Source organism: Cygnus atratus, chromosome 14, assembly GCF_013377495.2.
Source record: "Cygnus atratus isolate AKBS03 ecotype Queensland, Australia chromosome 14, CAtr_DNAZoo_HiC_assembly, whole genome shotgun sequence".
NCBI classification, from domain to species: domain Eukaryota; kingdom Metazoa; phylum Chordata; class Aves; order Anseriformes; family Anatidae; genus Cygnus; species Cygnus atratus.
Window position 1 is genome coordinate 15,068,460 of NC_066375.1, and position 14,903 is coordinate 15,083,362.

At 35.2% G+C, this 14,903-nt stretch overlaps 1 protein-coding gene across 1 annotated transcript in view; it reads right to left on the reverse strand.

Moving 5' to 3' along the window:
* Positions 1-14,903, reverse strand: part of DOCK2 (dedicator of cytokinesis 2) — a 185,534-nt gene that overhangs the window by 134,095 nt on the left and 36,536 nt on the right. Inside the window, exons 22-25 of the mRNA XM_035562961.1 lie at positions 14,468-14,602; positions 12,238-12,346; positions 4,430-4,500; positions 3,721-3,827 (exon numbers count right to left, since the gene is read on the reverse strand). Coding sequence (XP_035418854.1) covers positions 3,721-3,827; positions 4,430-4,500; positions 12,238-12,346; positions 14,468-14,602 — 422 coding nt within the window. The remainder of the gene's footprint in view (positions 1-3,720; positions 3,828-4,429; positions 4,501-12,237; positions 12,347-14,467; positions 14,603-14,903) is intronic.

Below are 14,903 nucleotides of genomic sequence, written 5' to 3' on the forward strand. Positions count from 1 at the left end.
AGGAATTGTAAATTGCCCTAAGCATTGATTAAGGGATACTTTAGCCATTATGTACTGCAACAAATAAAGCCAATTCTTTGGTTTTATTTAGCCAAAATTGTATTTTCCTCTATAATTCTCTCCCTATCTCCCTTACCTTTTATTTGCCTTCCCCCCCTCCAGCAGATGACCACTGTCTGAACACAGGATTCGAGATGTACTTGTGCACTGGTTCTACAGTTTATTTCTTGTTTAAATCTCATTTTACGAAACCAATACAGTCAGAAAGTGCCATATACTCAGTGGATCCTGGATTCAAGGCTTGTTGGCACTAAACTGTACCTGAAAACATGGAAGTTCTTTATTACTTTAAAAAAGTTTTTTGTTGTTGTTGTTTTTTGTTTGTTTTGTTTTGTTTTTGTTTTTCATTTTTTCAGCTTTTTTCAGCTACATCTAAGGTAAAACTCTGGTTGACAACAAGCAGCAAAATGCTTGGAAAGCATTAAGTATAGAGCTGTTATTAGGAAAACAGAAATAATATTTAGATGGCAGCCTCAAACCGAGGCAATACTGAAGATGCCTACGTTACGCTACTGCCCAGTGGAAGTAGTCTGTCTCAACAGGCTAATGCCCCGAGAACTTGCCCTCTGACAGTTTGCATCACCTTACAGAATACTTCAAATTTCACGTAATACTTCAGATATTGTTTTATTTCTATATTTGTCAATAAAACTGTTTCTCAAATACTACATATATATGTTGAGATTACCACCTTACCATGCATTTTTGATGCATTTGATCATTATTATACACCTGCTTGTTACCTGACTCAAATGTCCCACCATAAAAACATTAATTTACTGAAAACAAGTGTGTATTTTTGAGAGTGAGACACCATCTTCAAATCTGTAACTTATGCATTTGTGGAGCATTCAGAGAAGAACGCCGAAAATCATGTTCTAAATACTGGATTGGACTCTACGCTCTAGAGCTTTAACAACTGTGTAAAAAAAAAAAAAAAACTATTATGAGAAAAAATTATGATGCTGCAGGATCTCCATAATAAATGCTTGTAAATATGATCTTAACATGTTGTAAATGAAGTCAAGACAACATATTCTTCTGGGGTAAATTAAATATCTCACATTACCATATAACATGAAAAATAAAGAGACAGATAACTTTCCACCCTGCAGCAATCTGTGGAAGCACACACACTTAAAGAGACTGTGTAAGAATAAGGCAAACAGACACATCTGTCCTCAAGTACTATAAAGGGAATCCTAAACTCTCTAAGTCAAATCCAGACATCCATCTTCAAGGGTTAATATTACTTGACATGAACATAACTCTTGCTAGCAAATTTGATTTTCAGTAGTTGACTTGTATTGACACATATGTACAGTTGACACATATTTCTACCAAATGCAAGATCATAGGTGTTCCCATATATCAGTAAGGAAACTGACTGACCTAAATAACCAAATTAAGAATCATCAGCTCCCAGATTTTCCAGCAGAGTGTGCAGACAATTAACAGTGTACAGGTCACAATAATTTTATGGTATCCTTCAATACAACTATATATATTGCAGAATTTAGACAGTTTAGGAAAAGGTGTAAAGAACTAACTACACTTGGACAGCTCTATGCCCGCCAGCACAAATGCAGCAATTGAAGACAACTACTATGCTGCTGGTGCGCTGACATGCTGTGTTACACTGTTTAGTTCCTTTTACTGAGCCTGCAAGCTCCTCCTATCAAGCCGCTTTTTCTTCTGATTTTGTACAGCACTCAGCACAAAGTCCTACTCCTGAACAGTGATAAACAATGTGGTCAAAAAAACACTTGTTTTCTTCTGGAGCATACATAGATATGGAAGAAAGGAACTAACTGTGTAGTGTACACCAGGAGGAGCAAGGTGCAAGTCAACAGAACTATGAAGCACACAGCTTATTTTATGTTCAGCTACTTGTTTCTGGATCTTTCTTAGGGATTTATTTCTTATTATAAAGGGTGCTGTTTTTCTGACCAGGACTCTTGATATATGAACCAATAAAAATGCATTTCAATGACAAGCTTCTTTAAAGAAAAATATCCAGCTATTGTTATTCCACAGCAGTACCTGCTCTTATTCTCTGGCTTGTAAGATTCACAGGCAGAATGATAAAAATCTGAATTTTTCTTCCAGCAAAACGATTATTTGGCTGGAAGTTAATGTATCAACACTAAAAGCATAAAATTTAGCAAAATACAGACAAAAACAAGTAGTATCCTCAGTACTATTAGAACTAGAATTACTCTGCTCCTTTAAATCTATAACTATTGAGGCAGATAGTTGGTTTACTGGAAATTGAATAAAACTGTCATTACCTGAGGAGCTGGGGCTGGTATCTTACATACATACATGTTGCAAACATCATTAGTATTGCACACACGCACACAAAAAGGACATTACTGCTTACAGTTAATTTCTCCATGTTAAACATAGTCAAGGTATCTAACTGAATTCTAATAAAATAAAGAGTTCAAGAGAGTGCCTTATTTTAACCCAAATGTCTTTCAGTTTTGGGAGAGGTTGTCTTTCTTTCTGGTCTTAAATGCTACTTGCTACAAGAAGCAGAGACAAAAGCTAAGACTTATACTTCTGATCTTAGCAGATGTAAATGTAACCAGTAGTGCAATGATATATCAGTAAGTACTTGGAAAATAGAAATACAGTAAACTGTCTGAAAAAAAAAAAAAAAGTGAATACAGGTCTAGATCTGTTTGAAAGTTAACTAGTTTGATTTGCTCTTAATAGTTGTAAAATAAAGTTGAATTTCCATCTGTCCTTGCTAGTACAAACTGCATCGCTCTTCTGGCAACACAGAGCAATGAGATGAGCAGAGCAGCCCGCCCTCTCTCTACCCATGCTCAGTACTACTTGCTGCTAACTGCTATAACTGCAAAGTTCCCAGAATCATTATCTATAAATTGTCAGAAACAAATTACGAGAGAATGGCCATCCATTTGAGTAGAACTTTTGCCTTTCAAAGCTCTTGTGGTCTTTTTACACACCAGTACAATGCTAAGATAGAAGTAAGCCATCCAGTCCACAAGAGTGGAGGCAGAACCCTTAAATCTCAAGATGAAGTCAACCAGGCTTCTCTGCTAGGACTCCTTGAGAAAAAATTCCCCATCTGTGGCAGAACAAAGGAAAACTAAGCACAAACAAGGCCCATAAACACATTGGTATCATTTTTTTATTCCTGTTCTGAGAATGAAAAAAGACACTAAGATCTGATAAAAGTCAAGAAAAATACTGATTCCTATAAACAGAGGAACTGCATTGCAGCTGAGCTATATTACAGCACAATCAGGATTTTTCCTCGACTGAGGCAGAAGCCTTATATAACATACCGTAAGCTGTCTTCACAAGGTTTCATTTCATGTTCCTATTTCACTATAGAGTTTACAAATGGGTTCAAAAGATAGATAGAGCTCCATCCAACCATTATATCAGAGGAAAAATACAAAATTCTTCCTCTGAGACCTACCTGTTCCATGTTTTCTGCTAGCAACTATGCTTTGCACAACAGCAATCAGAGAAAGCTTAATCCTCTCCAGAGGCCAGCCTTCTAGAATTCACACTTTCTCAGTATCAGTTCTACTCAATTTCAAACATGAATTGCACAAAACAGAAGTCAGTCAACATTTCCACACCTATTTATTTAAAGCCTTAAAGGCATTTTATATTTACCTTGTTTTTTAAAAAGGTTGCTGCGCACTATTTCCTTCATGGACTGCACTTTCTGCTTCTGTAGTTTCACTGGTGGAATGCAAGTGTAAAATTCATATAACAGTTGGCTGCATGTAAAGGGAAAGTGTCATAAATACAGTACAGATGAATTTATCACGTGTTAATAAGAAAGACAGCAAAAGCAAAATACTAGATAGTTCTAAATATGTATTTCTTTTTAAGATTTAGATTTATTTCCCATATCACAGGTTACAAAGATAATTTTCATGAGAAACAAGATAAGGATGATCTAAATGTTGGCCATTTTTACAAATGTTTATTTCCTTTTTCTTTCAATGCAGTAAAAATATTCTTGTACAATGGAGGCAATTCTTCTTTGACAAATAAAGATACTTATTTCTAACTGCGAAAATCAGATTTGGTTTTCTTGAATAGCACTTATTCAAGGGGGAAAAAATGATAGTGTTCACTTGCTCATTTCATTCATGGAGTTACTGCTTAAGAATTGGGCCTCAATATTCAATTCTGTCATTATACAAATCAAATGAGAACAACACATGTCCAGAGTTCTATCACTGTCTCAATCAGCAGAAACTACCATAGCTTTCTTGACTTAAACCAATTAATAATTAATTCCAGGTACAAATTAGTTTTACATTGTACACATCATGTTATAGATACATCTATTAAATGTTCAAAATCAGCTCACCTCAGTAGCTTGGCATCAAAGACCATTTCAACATCATGAAGAACTGATGGTATGTACTTCAAAGCAGCAACCTGAATTGAAATACAAATGGTTTTCCTTTTGTACATTTATCTGTGCATACATCATACAAACACAACACAGAGCACTGAATACAAACACTGAAACAGAAACACACAAAAACGAAGTGATAAATTTGGGCTTCTTCTCTCAGACTAAAATTTTACATGGCATTTTAATACAATTTCAACACAAAGCAGTACTTACACAAGGGCTCTTATGCTGAAGATATGCAGAAGAACTTCAATACAATAGCATGAATTGAATCACATTCCGCTTGCAAACCACTGGTACTAAGACCATCTTTATTATGCAAATATGTAAACTGAGCCCTGATCAATACAGGAGCAATTTGATCATAACCTACATCAGTCTGTCCCAGACATATTCCAAGCAGAGGGCAGAAAGGATAACAGTCACCTAATCACCCCAAAGGCTACGCTTTCTGTGGAATATGAAATGGAACATCACGTCCCTAACCAATCATCTGCAGCTAAACTATCTGAGGTTATATTTTTTCATAGTCATTTCTGAGATGTATTTTGATAACGTTGTGGAATCAGCAAACCTTAAAAGAAGACAAGGATCACGGACAAGAATACTCAAGCAGGTAATCCTCAAACTCAAAATCATCACTAACATTTAAACACAAACATTCTCAAAGACTAGCTTGCACTACTCACTGTCATAAAATTCTTTTTGAGTTGAAAGATTTTAGCCTTCACTGAATTTACTATTGAAGAAAACACTTGGAAATCATGAATTACATTAGCATGCTGCTATAAATCCAAGTATACTAAAGAGAATAAACTATATAAAGTTTTAATTTGACTAACCTCTTCATGGTCCAGATAATGCGAATTACAAAATTAATAGCAGCTTTACTTTATTATGCAACTTTTGGGTTTAACTTGCTACTAACATTTTGCTGGGAACTAAGTTACTGCAAAGTCTTCTATTTCTGATATAGCTCTGATTTTCCATAATAGGCATGTTCCACCTATGATACTTCCTGACCTACTAAAAGAAATAAGAACAAATCCCCAAACTACAGGTTACACAAAGACTTACTGTCTTTTCTTCTAGGTGATACAATGTACACTACAGGACTGATTAAACCCTTTATCCAATAAATGGATGCTGAAATTAGACACTGTTTTCACTCAGAAGAGTGGAGTTTACTGCTCACCTTGCAAATGAGCATAGTTCTTGCTTTATGTCATTTGTTTATATAACTGTAATAAGTAAAGAATGCACTTTCAGCTTTACAATGGCAAAACATGAAACCCAAATTAACTTTAAAAAGCCCAAAAAGGAGTTTTGCCATTAGCCCCTGAAGTCCATACATACTTAAATTACAATAAGTGACAAACTGAACTAACTATAAGCACATGTGCTTTTTAATTATGAGCTACTGCTACACATCAGGGGAAGTCTCAGAACACTTTATATTTCCTGTAAACAAGGTAAAACAAATGATTTCAGTGTAGAGTAAGTCATTAATTCAAAAAAAAATGTTACAAAGGGCTCCACAGTGCTCTCATCTACATAAGTTATTTAATCCTTATGCTTGCCTATACACAGGCCTAGCATTTTCAGGTGGTAACACTGAGTTTTGACAATTATATGCTTCCAAAACAACACTATAAAAGCATGTTCCATCTCTCATAGTGTGTTTCAGAAATCACTGCTGATATCAAATCGCTGTTAAGTGATTTGATAACTTCTAGGAAGAAACAGCAAAAGTCAATGATTTTAGTATGATGGGGCAAAAAGCCCTGTCTTGCTAATAAATACTTACAGCTATGTGCCACAAGAGATTCTCCCGTCATTTGAATAAAACTCAATACAACCTGTATGTTAACCCAATCAGCTAAAATTCTTCTCTTCTCCAGAAGAAACTGAAAATGAAATTTTGAAGTAAAATTCCCAAAACATACTTGAACCATGAGACCCAAGTCTTTGTCCTACACAAACTTACACAACAAAGAAAAATCTAGAAAATAGACTCAAGCCCACAAAAACTCATGAAGGGAATTCTCCCAACAGCAGAAGCCCTATCAAGAGGTGTAACTGAATCATAAAACAGGAACTGGAAAAGAATCTATTACTACATAACTTGGTGTCTATCTGATGCAAAGCCACACTGATGTGCATTCCTATAAAATGGAATAAATGGGGGAAAAAAAAAACCATACTACTGTATGCCTGCCATCCTTTTAAAAAAGAACAATTACCATTTATTGTACTACTTATATCACTTTCCTGGCTGAAGAGAAAAGGGTAGGCTGCACTCAAATGATATCAGAGCAGAAGTAATACCTGATTTTTGGCTACTATAGAGAGAATTCTAACTCATTGTATAAAAAAGTATCAGAATCATATTGCATACAGTCAACAGGTCACAGAGTCTCAGCCACAAAACATTTACTTTTCCTGAGTTTCTAGATCTCGGTTTCATATAACCAGAAAAATATTTAAAATATCAAACAAAGATTAGTCCAAACAAGTATTTATGAATGGACCTTTCACATGCATAAACTGAGCATTTGAAATACACAGCAATCCCACCACTGCATCAATATTTCAGTTTGTTCACAAGAAATTCATGTACATGAATAAGACAACAGCTATGATAGGTGGACTAAGATGCGCAAAGTAAAAGTAGAGCTTACTGAAATATTCCTAGTGAGCGGCAGGAGTGTAAGTAACAAGGCAAGGCCAACAATAAATTGAAAAGCACATGAAAACACAATCAGCAGTAGGAGAATGTTAGCAGGAATATCCCATTTTACTGAAAAAGACCAAGGAAAAAGTGTTTTTCTTTTCAGTTATCAAATTGAAATTTTAATATGCCAATGGCTAGACAAGCTTTTGGTTTTGTCACTAAATGAGAACCTGTCTACTGTTTCCTGATTAGCTATCAACATCGCAGTGCTTCTGTACTAAACCTTGCAAAGATGAAAGAGCTGCTCAAAAAAGAGTCTTAGAATCAAACCTATGTAGACTCCGTAAGTCTCTACACTGCAAATTCCTTGTTAAAAACTTTGTCTCTTCTTTATTGGGGATAGGTAGATTAAAATAAATACAATCAGGACGTTTCTTTCTTTGGCTCCTTTTTAGATATTTTAAAAAGGATAAAGCTATTGTCTTAATTTATTTCTATGAGAGTCTACTGCAGTATCTTAGCCAGCTTTTACTTGTTTGTTTGTTTGTTGTTTTACATAGAAATATTTCAGGTCTTGATTCAACAAGAAAGAATTTGAGCTGGGGCAAAGATGTACATACAGTACATCAAGCTGGCTTAAAATACCTTCAGATAAAACTCTTCATCTGCATATATCACCACCACACTCATACACAACTCCAGGAAGGTCAAAGGAGTATTTAAATGCTGCTGCCACCTGAACAAGATTAAATCTTCTTCTGCTCCTATCCACTAGTACCTCCTTGAAACAGGTGAACAAAATGTGTTCTTTACAGGACTGTGAAATAATGGGGCTATTTAAAACACCTGTACAGATACCTGTAAATCGGTAGACTAGAAACTAGTCCTAGGTCCAGTTTTATTTCAGTAATATGTTGGTGAAGATATTCTACAATAGGATCTTCTGAATTTTGTTTTATACTAATTCACAGTTGCTCTGAAAGATGTTTGACAAAGGATAGTGCCACCAGTGACCATGAAATAATTCAAGCAATACTGGAGAGACACGAGGAATTTTTGAGCTGTTTGCCTTCCCATATAGTACCTATTTTGTATCTGTACAAGGAGGGAAAAGGGAAGGATGTAGCTACCATTATACTCAGATCTGTAGTACCATCTGAAGTACAATAGCAAGTATATTCATTCTTTCAAACTGCTAAGTTTCATTTGCAGTAATTGCTTTAAATGATGCACTATGGACACAACTGAGCACTGCCCTTAATGAAGTCATAAAAATCTCCTAGTAAGCAGTACAAAATGTTCTGCATTGTTCAGACCTTAGAGATTAATTTTTAAGCAGGATACAGAAACTCCACAGCATTGTAGAGAATTATTTCATACATATACAATATGTTAAATTTATTTTAACCTTTACTCCTGACTAAGCTTAGTTTTTTAGTTGCCCTCTTTTGCAACATTACATTATACATATTCAAGTATCCATGAGATGAAAAGAACATTCTCAGGAAGCAAGGAACCAGTACCTTCTAAGTCTAGTTTTATTTGCTATCAAGGCAACTTTGCAACTTACTATGCTATCACCTATTGTACACCCCAGCCTAAGCATCACTGTCAGCACCTTTCCAGCCTTATTCTCTCAAAAATTACCTATGTATCTCTGTACCATTTTAAACTCATAGAATCTACTGCAGCATCATTCAGCAGCAGTGTGGATGAGTCAAAAATGTATGGTAAAGATTGAGAGGAATAAGATAGCATCTTCATACTACACTGTCTTCATGCTGTTCAGTGCCATAAACAATTTCTTCTTCTTTTGATTCTATGACCTTGAGAATGTGTCATATGAGGTTTCTGAAAGCATGCGTGGAATTGAGAGTACTACTTACTAAAATCAGGGCCTAACAGCAAGCTGGGCATGGCCAACATTAGCAACAGACAAAACTATCTGTAGGTCACATCTGATGCATCCACCAGAGAGACAGCACAACTTTTGGAAAGAAGCAGGGCTTTCACTTGTAATTTCAGGTTGAGAGCATAGGCTTGTCAGTGAAAAGGCACAGGCACAGAGCACAAATCAGATATCAAGAGTTTGACCTTATAAAACACATCACCTGAAATTCAAAAATAATTGATCAGATTTTATTCAAAATAAAAAAGAGATGATATACACAGAGATACTTTATACAAATCATATCTGCAGAAGGGAAAGTTACTGAAAACTTCTCACTGCCCGCCCCCCCCAAACACACACCCTGCCCCTGGATTCTCCTTTGAACTATTTGCAGGTTCTGGAAATCTATTTCCAGATTTCACAAGGTTTATCCTCAGAGGTATAAATTTTCTGAAAAACCCTGTCTAAAGACTACAAGAATTCATCAGCAATGGCTACAGAGAGGCAACTGATAAATGCAACAGAATTGTAATATCATGCTGTTGAGACAAATTTAAAAACAAAAACAAAAAACAGGTTACGTCTACTATTGAAGAAGACCTGGACTACTTCAGTATCATCAGCAGTGAACTAGTTAAGTTCTGAAATTATCATTTTAAAGAATTACAAGTAAATATGTAATAAGTCTCCTAAAAGGACAAGTCCTTAATTCTGCACATCCACATAGAATCTCACACTTGTGAATTAATAACATTCCCAATCTTGCCTACCGGTGGCTCTCTCTTTACAAAGCAACATTCCAAAACTTGAAAACAGGTCACTTCACACTTCATACGAGTGCTTTCAAACATCAGAAAATGCTCTGCATTGGCAAAGTTAGGATATTGAAACGATGATCCTAATTGTAGTAAAATGACACCATCATGTGATGCAGAAGTTGAGAAACGCATTCTGTCTGCATCTTTAAGCCAAAGAAGTAACCATCAATTCCATTAGTATCAAAAAAGGCTAATTTGGATTTACATATGAATTTTTAGTTTACCTACAATAAACTAACAATTTAATCTTTTGGTTGTTCAAAGCTTATATAAATAACACTGGAAAAGAGAAACATATTTTACTTCTTGAGCTTTGAGAAAGATAAGTCAAAGTATCTATTCACTTCAGCTAATTTTAGAACAGGAGATTGAAAAGCTAGATTTTTATTTTTAAGCTTTTCATAAATTTATACAGCATGTAACAGATTAGAAAGTAAGATATCACTCTGAAGATAAAATTAGTTAAATTGAAACAATAAAGCGCTTCCGGCACTGACTAGGCTGTTCCATATGACATGTAGTTTTAGGAACAATCTTCCCCTGACTGAATTAATATTCAACACAAGTCTGAGTATGACTGGTATCAATAAAAGCGACTCAGAAATTACTACCTACTAAAATACTGAGTTCCAAGTTTCTGAGTCTAAAAAAAATAAAATAAAATAATCAGCAGAGACCAAAAGACACTTTAGATTTCAAAATAATTCTTTACATTTTCCAAACTAAACTTCACAGGTATTTGGGGAGTTTATAAGGTGTAACACCTATGAAATCATGTGCTTTTGTAGTATCTCTGAGAAACAACCTGTCCCTTACCCTGCAAATTTAAATAAGCACTAGTACAATGTTTAACATCCCAAAATTAAATGGGAAAAATCAGTATTGGTTTTAGGCAGAGGCAGATTTACAAATCTATTTCCACCCCTTTCCAATCTATTTCACCCAACGCAGAAATGATCTCCAGTTTTCTGGCCAGTTACAGACAATTCTCATCTACCTGCCAAAGGAGGAGGCTCAAGTACCATAACTGAAGTCTCCTCCAAATAGTCACTGAGATATATATCGTCCATTGTGAAAGCTACTGTGACCGACATGCCTATTGAGTTTACGACAGTTTTTTTTTTTCATTTTGTTTTTCCAAGAAACTTATTTCCAGCAGCAGGACCTTAACTACAATGGGATACTTCTCATTCCATTCATGCACTGACATGACATGCCTCTCCTGAGTAACATAAAAGCCACCAAGATCTATTTGGTAGATAATTAACATACTAATACAGTATAACTACCACAAGAACAGACATTGTTATAAAAACAATCTCTTCTAGTATTACTTTTGGTTAGAAACTTTTTTCTTCTGAAGTTTTCTAATTCTGATGCTATGTCTTTCAAATGCATAAACTATTCCCCCGAACATCTGTGCAGAAGTGTCAAATAACCACAGATAGTATCTGAATTGTTTTCAAATGTTTTTAAAGTATTGCTATAATCATGGTATTATACAATTGAAGTAATACTGATGTTTAGCTCTTTCTCAGGCATGCATCATTCCAGGCAAAGTGTCAGAGAACACAAATCTCAAGACCATCATTCACCTGGGAACATTTATTCAAGGTAGAAAATTTTTCCAGTCTTCTACTAAACCTCAAAGCAAAAGGAATCAAAACATAGAACCAAAGGAAAACTCAAGCCTAATAAAACAATGAGTTCAGGGAAAGAATGTATGAAGCATTAATACTGCAGTAATCCAGTAAAATCTTCTGTTTCCTGCTTTAAGCACTCAGCCCTGGTAACATTCTATTTCAATATAGAACTACATACCAATTGTTTGATATTAATAGCCCTAATAGTTCCTGCTTTTCTAGTTTTCTTAAAGCACAGGGTTCTAAAACGTAAGAATAATTAACACTGACATGTATGGGAAACACTGACACTACTTTCAGTTAAGTAACTCACCTCCAAAACGCTGATACTATCAAGTTTACTTTTCAAACTCAGATGGTAGAATACCTGTTTAGCACAACCTGAAGAAACTCAAGAAATGCTCAGCTCTCACTGGAGGCTTCACTTCCCTATATTCCTTGAGAAATTCTAGCATCCATATTTTAGTTCTTTCAGTCACTCATTGCATGTTTGAAATTATATAAATTTATCTTCTCCTGACCTTGTCTACTTCAAATTTACTAAGCAACGTGATCTTGAATAAAGGACAGCTACAAAAGAGAAACAAAAGATAAATTACCTAAGACTATCTTACCCTCAATTTCAAAACCAAAATGAAACAAAACAATAAAACACCAAGGAACAAAACCCCATACAAGAACAAATTAAAAAAAAAATAAAATAAAAATAAAATTTCCAAGAACACACCAACCTGCAACAAAATGGTAGTTTTATGTTGGCTTTTCATCAGGTTGTTGATGGATTCAAAGAGTCTCCTCATAGATTCTTCAAATTCCGTTTGCTCTTTGCCTTCATATAATCTATTGAGACATGCACTGTTTTATCATTTCAGAATCAGGAAATTTTCATCATTCTAAGCGTACCAAGTTTCAAAAATAACAAAAATAGATTTTAAAAGTTGATCCAACATTATGTACATAGATAGAACAATTGGGGAAAATATCTGTTATTCACTGCAGTAAGTATTCTGCAGCTTGAGCACAATGTAACAAAGTTTTCAGATTATTTTTTTTTTTGAAAAAAGCCTCTAAATAATGAAATCTCATATATCTGAAGTTATTTAAAAAAAAAAAAGTTCACTTTCCAAGTGAGGATCTGTCTCAGCTCTATTAATTCAAAAGATTCATCTCAGAGAAGGCTATTCTAAACTTTCAAAAATTAATCCGAAATCCCAACTTTTCTCAAGGGAATAAAATATACAAATCCATTTTTTCCACATTTCCTCCTTTTTCATAGTCCAGTCTGACAGTCTTGACTGTGAAAAGTTAGATCACAAAAACTTGAGACAGATACTCAGTACCAGAAGATACTGTTAACTGATTCCTTATTTTTTTCAGCAGCTATGTTCTTACAAGAACAATTACAGTCTGTAATAATGATTGTCCAACTGAATATAGAGTTTCAGACCTTTGGTTAACTTCGGTTAAGGTTGTTGTAAGGAAAACTAAAACAAATAGATACGTACAGGTACTCGCTTGAATATGCACCATATTGCAACAACTCCATTTATCATAGACTGTCAGATGTACACACTTTCTGCTGCCCACTAATACTGAAGATTAAGATGGAGACTGAAGTTCTTCAAGCAAAACAAAACGAACACAAACAAGCAACAGAAAATCCCTGGCTTCTCTGACCATCAGCCTTGCAACAAGTTTTCCATAATGCTCTACGCAATGCTTCCTCCAACAAGGCTCACAATATCCCCTTTTGCCATGACACCTATTAAAAAAATTAAAACAAAGCTTTTGCACTGCTAGCTATATTCTATCCCCATGAGCGCCATCCCCTTTGTTTTTACAGCTTCTCATCTTGTTTGTCTGTATCAATCTATAAATAGCAATTTCTTAGAGAGAAAACGATGTCTAAGGGACTATTTACCAGTAGCCAGCCACTTCTGAATCTACTCCTATTTCAGTCAGAATTTCATAATTCAACAAATAATATACTTAATTTTACAAAACTATACACCTAGGTGGATTTTTTGAAGAACTGGGCAGAGTAACAGAGAAAAGTTGTATTACAGCTCTTACTTAACAAAAGCAGATAAAACCAGAACACTTCCCTGTTCTGTTGGCTGCCAACCCTCAAGTTTTACAGCCAACAACTGGGTGTACCCACAGTCCTGAATTTGTCACTATCTATCTTCCGGCACTGCACCTCTTCAGGCAAGTATCAGGGGAACAACAGAAGAAGTACTACGGGGGAAAGAGCTGAGGATAAATGCAGAGAGAGAGCAGGAATGAAGAAAGAAAAGAGGATGTGGATGGGATCAGTGCGATGCAGGGAGAATACTTAAGGGCCAGTGGAGGAAGTGGGGGCCACAGTCACTACAGTATAGTTTTCTTCCTTCCAACTCCTTCTTTCTCCTTCTCTCCCTTTTCCCTATACCTGAATACCACTCATAAACAATATGCCCCATCTGTTTCGCTAAGCTATACATATCTAGTCCTTTTAGAATTTCTTATAAGCTCCTGCTTGTCTGTAACTCTACATTCAGTTGGACAACGATTACTGAAAATTACCTTGTTCCTTGCAGTCTGAACTTCTGAACACAACTATCTCAAGGACAAGCATACAGCTTCACGCCATCTGTCACAATGTTTGGGCATACATTGGTCTTAGGCCAAGCCATCTGATACAAGAAATAATCATCCTTTGAAATTGGCTGCTATTACTAAATACATCTCTGGAGCCTACACTGTAAATCACATAGCAATTATTTGAGGATTCCCTCTCAAAAAATGTTATTTTAGCAAGTCTGTATTTTAGGCCAGTTGCAGTATAAGAAAATGTTTGGGTTTTATTTACAAAAAATAATTTAAAAAAACAGTTCTGGAATCAAATTCTTCTGTTTCACAGGTCTACTACTCTTTGTGGTATTGCGCTGATAGATAAGTGGCTATAGCATGGGCACTTACTGTGAAAATAATGTCCTTGATCTAACAATGAACTTGAAAACATATTCCAGTGCTTTCAGAGTTCTTAGGATAGGTTCACATTGCTCTCCTCGGCTGGAGGTATCCAAGTATGTCTTCAGAACACTCATTAGTTTCCTGTAGTTGAAAAAGACATTTTTAAAATAACCTTCTCTAAAATTAATTTCTCTAACTCATTTGCCAACTCTAAGAGAATATTTATTCTTAATCAAGCATTCACACAACAGAACATACAGCATTTATTTTTGTGTTAATGTCACACAAATTCTATCAGAATAAAAGAAATGAGCAAATTCTTAACTGCACAAACAAGAAACCAATCTGAAATCTCACACCAGCAGCATAATTTCACACAATCCTGAAAGCGTTTTAAAAAAAAGTTTATAATATATATGTACAAGGTAGCACAAATGTTATT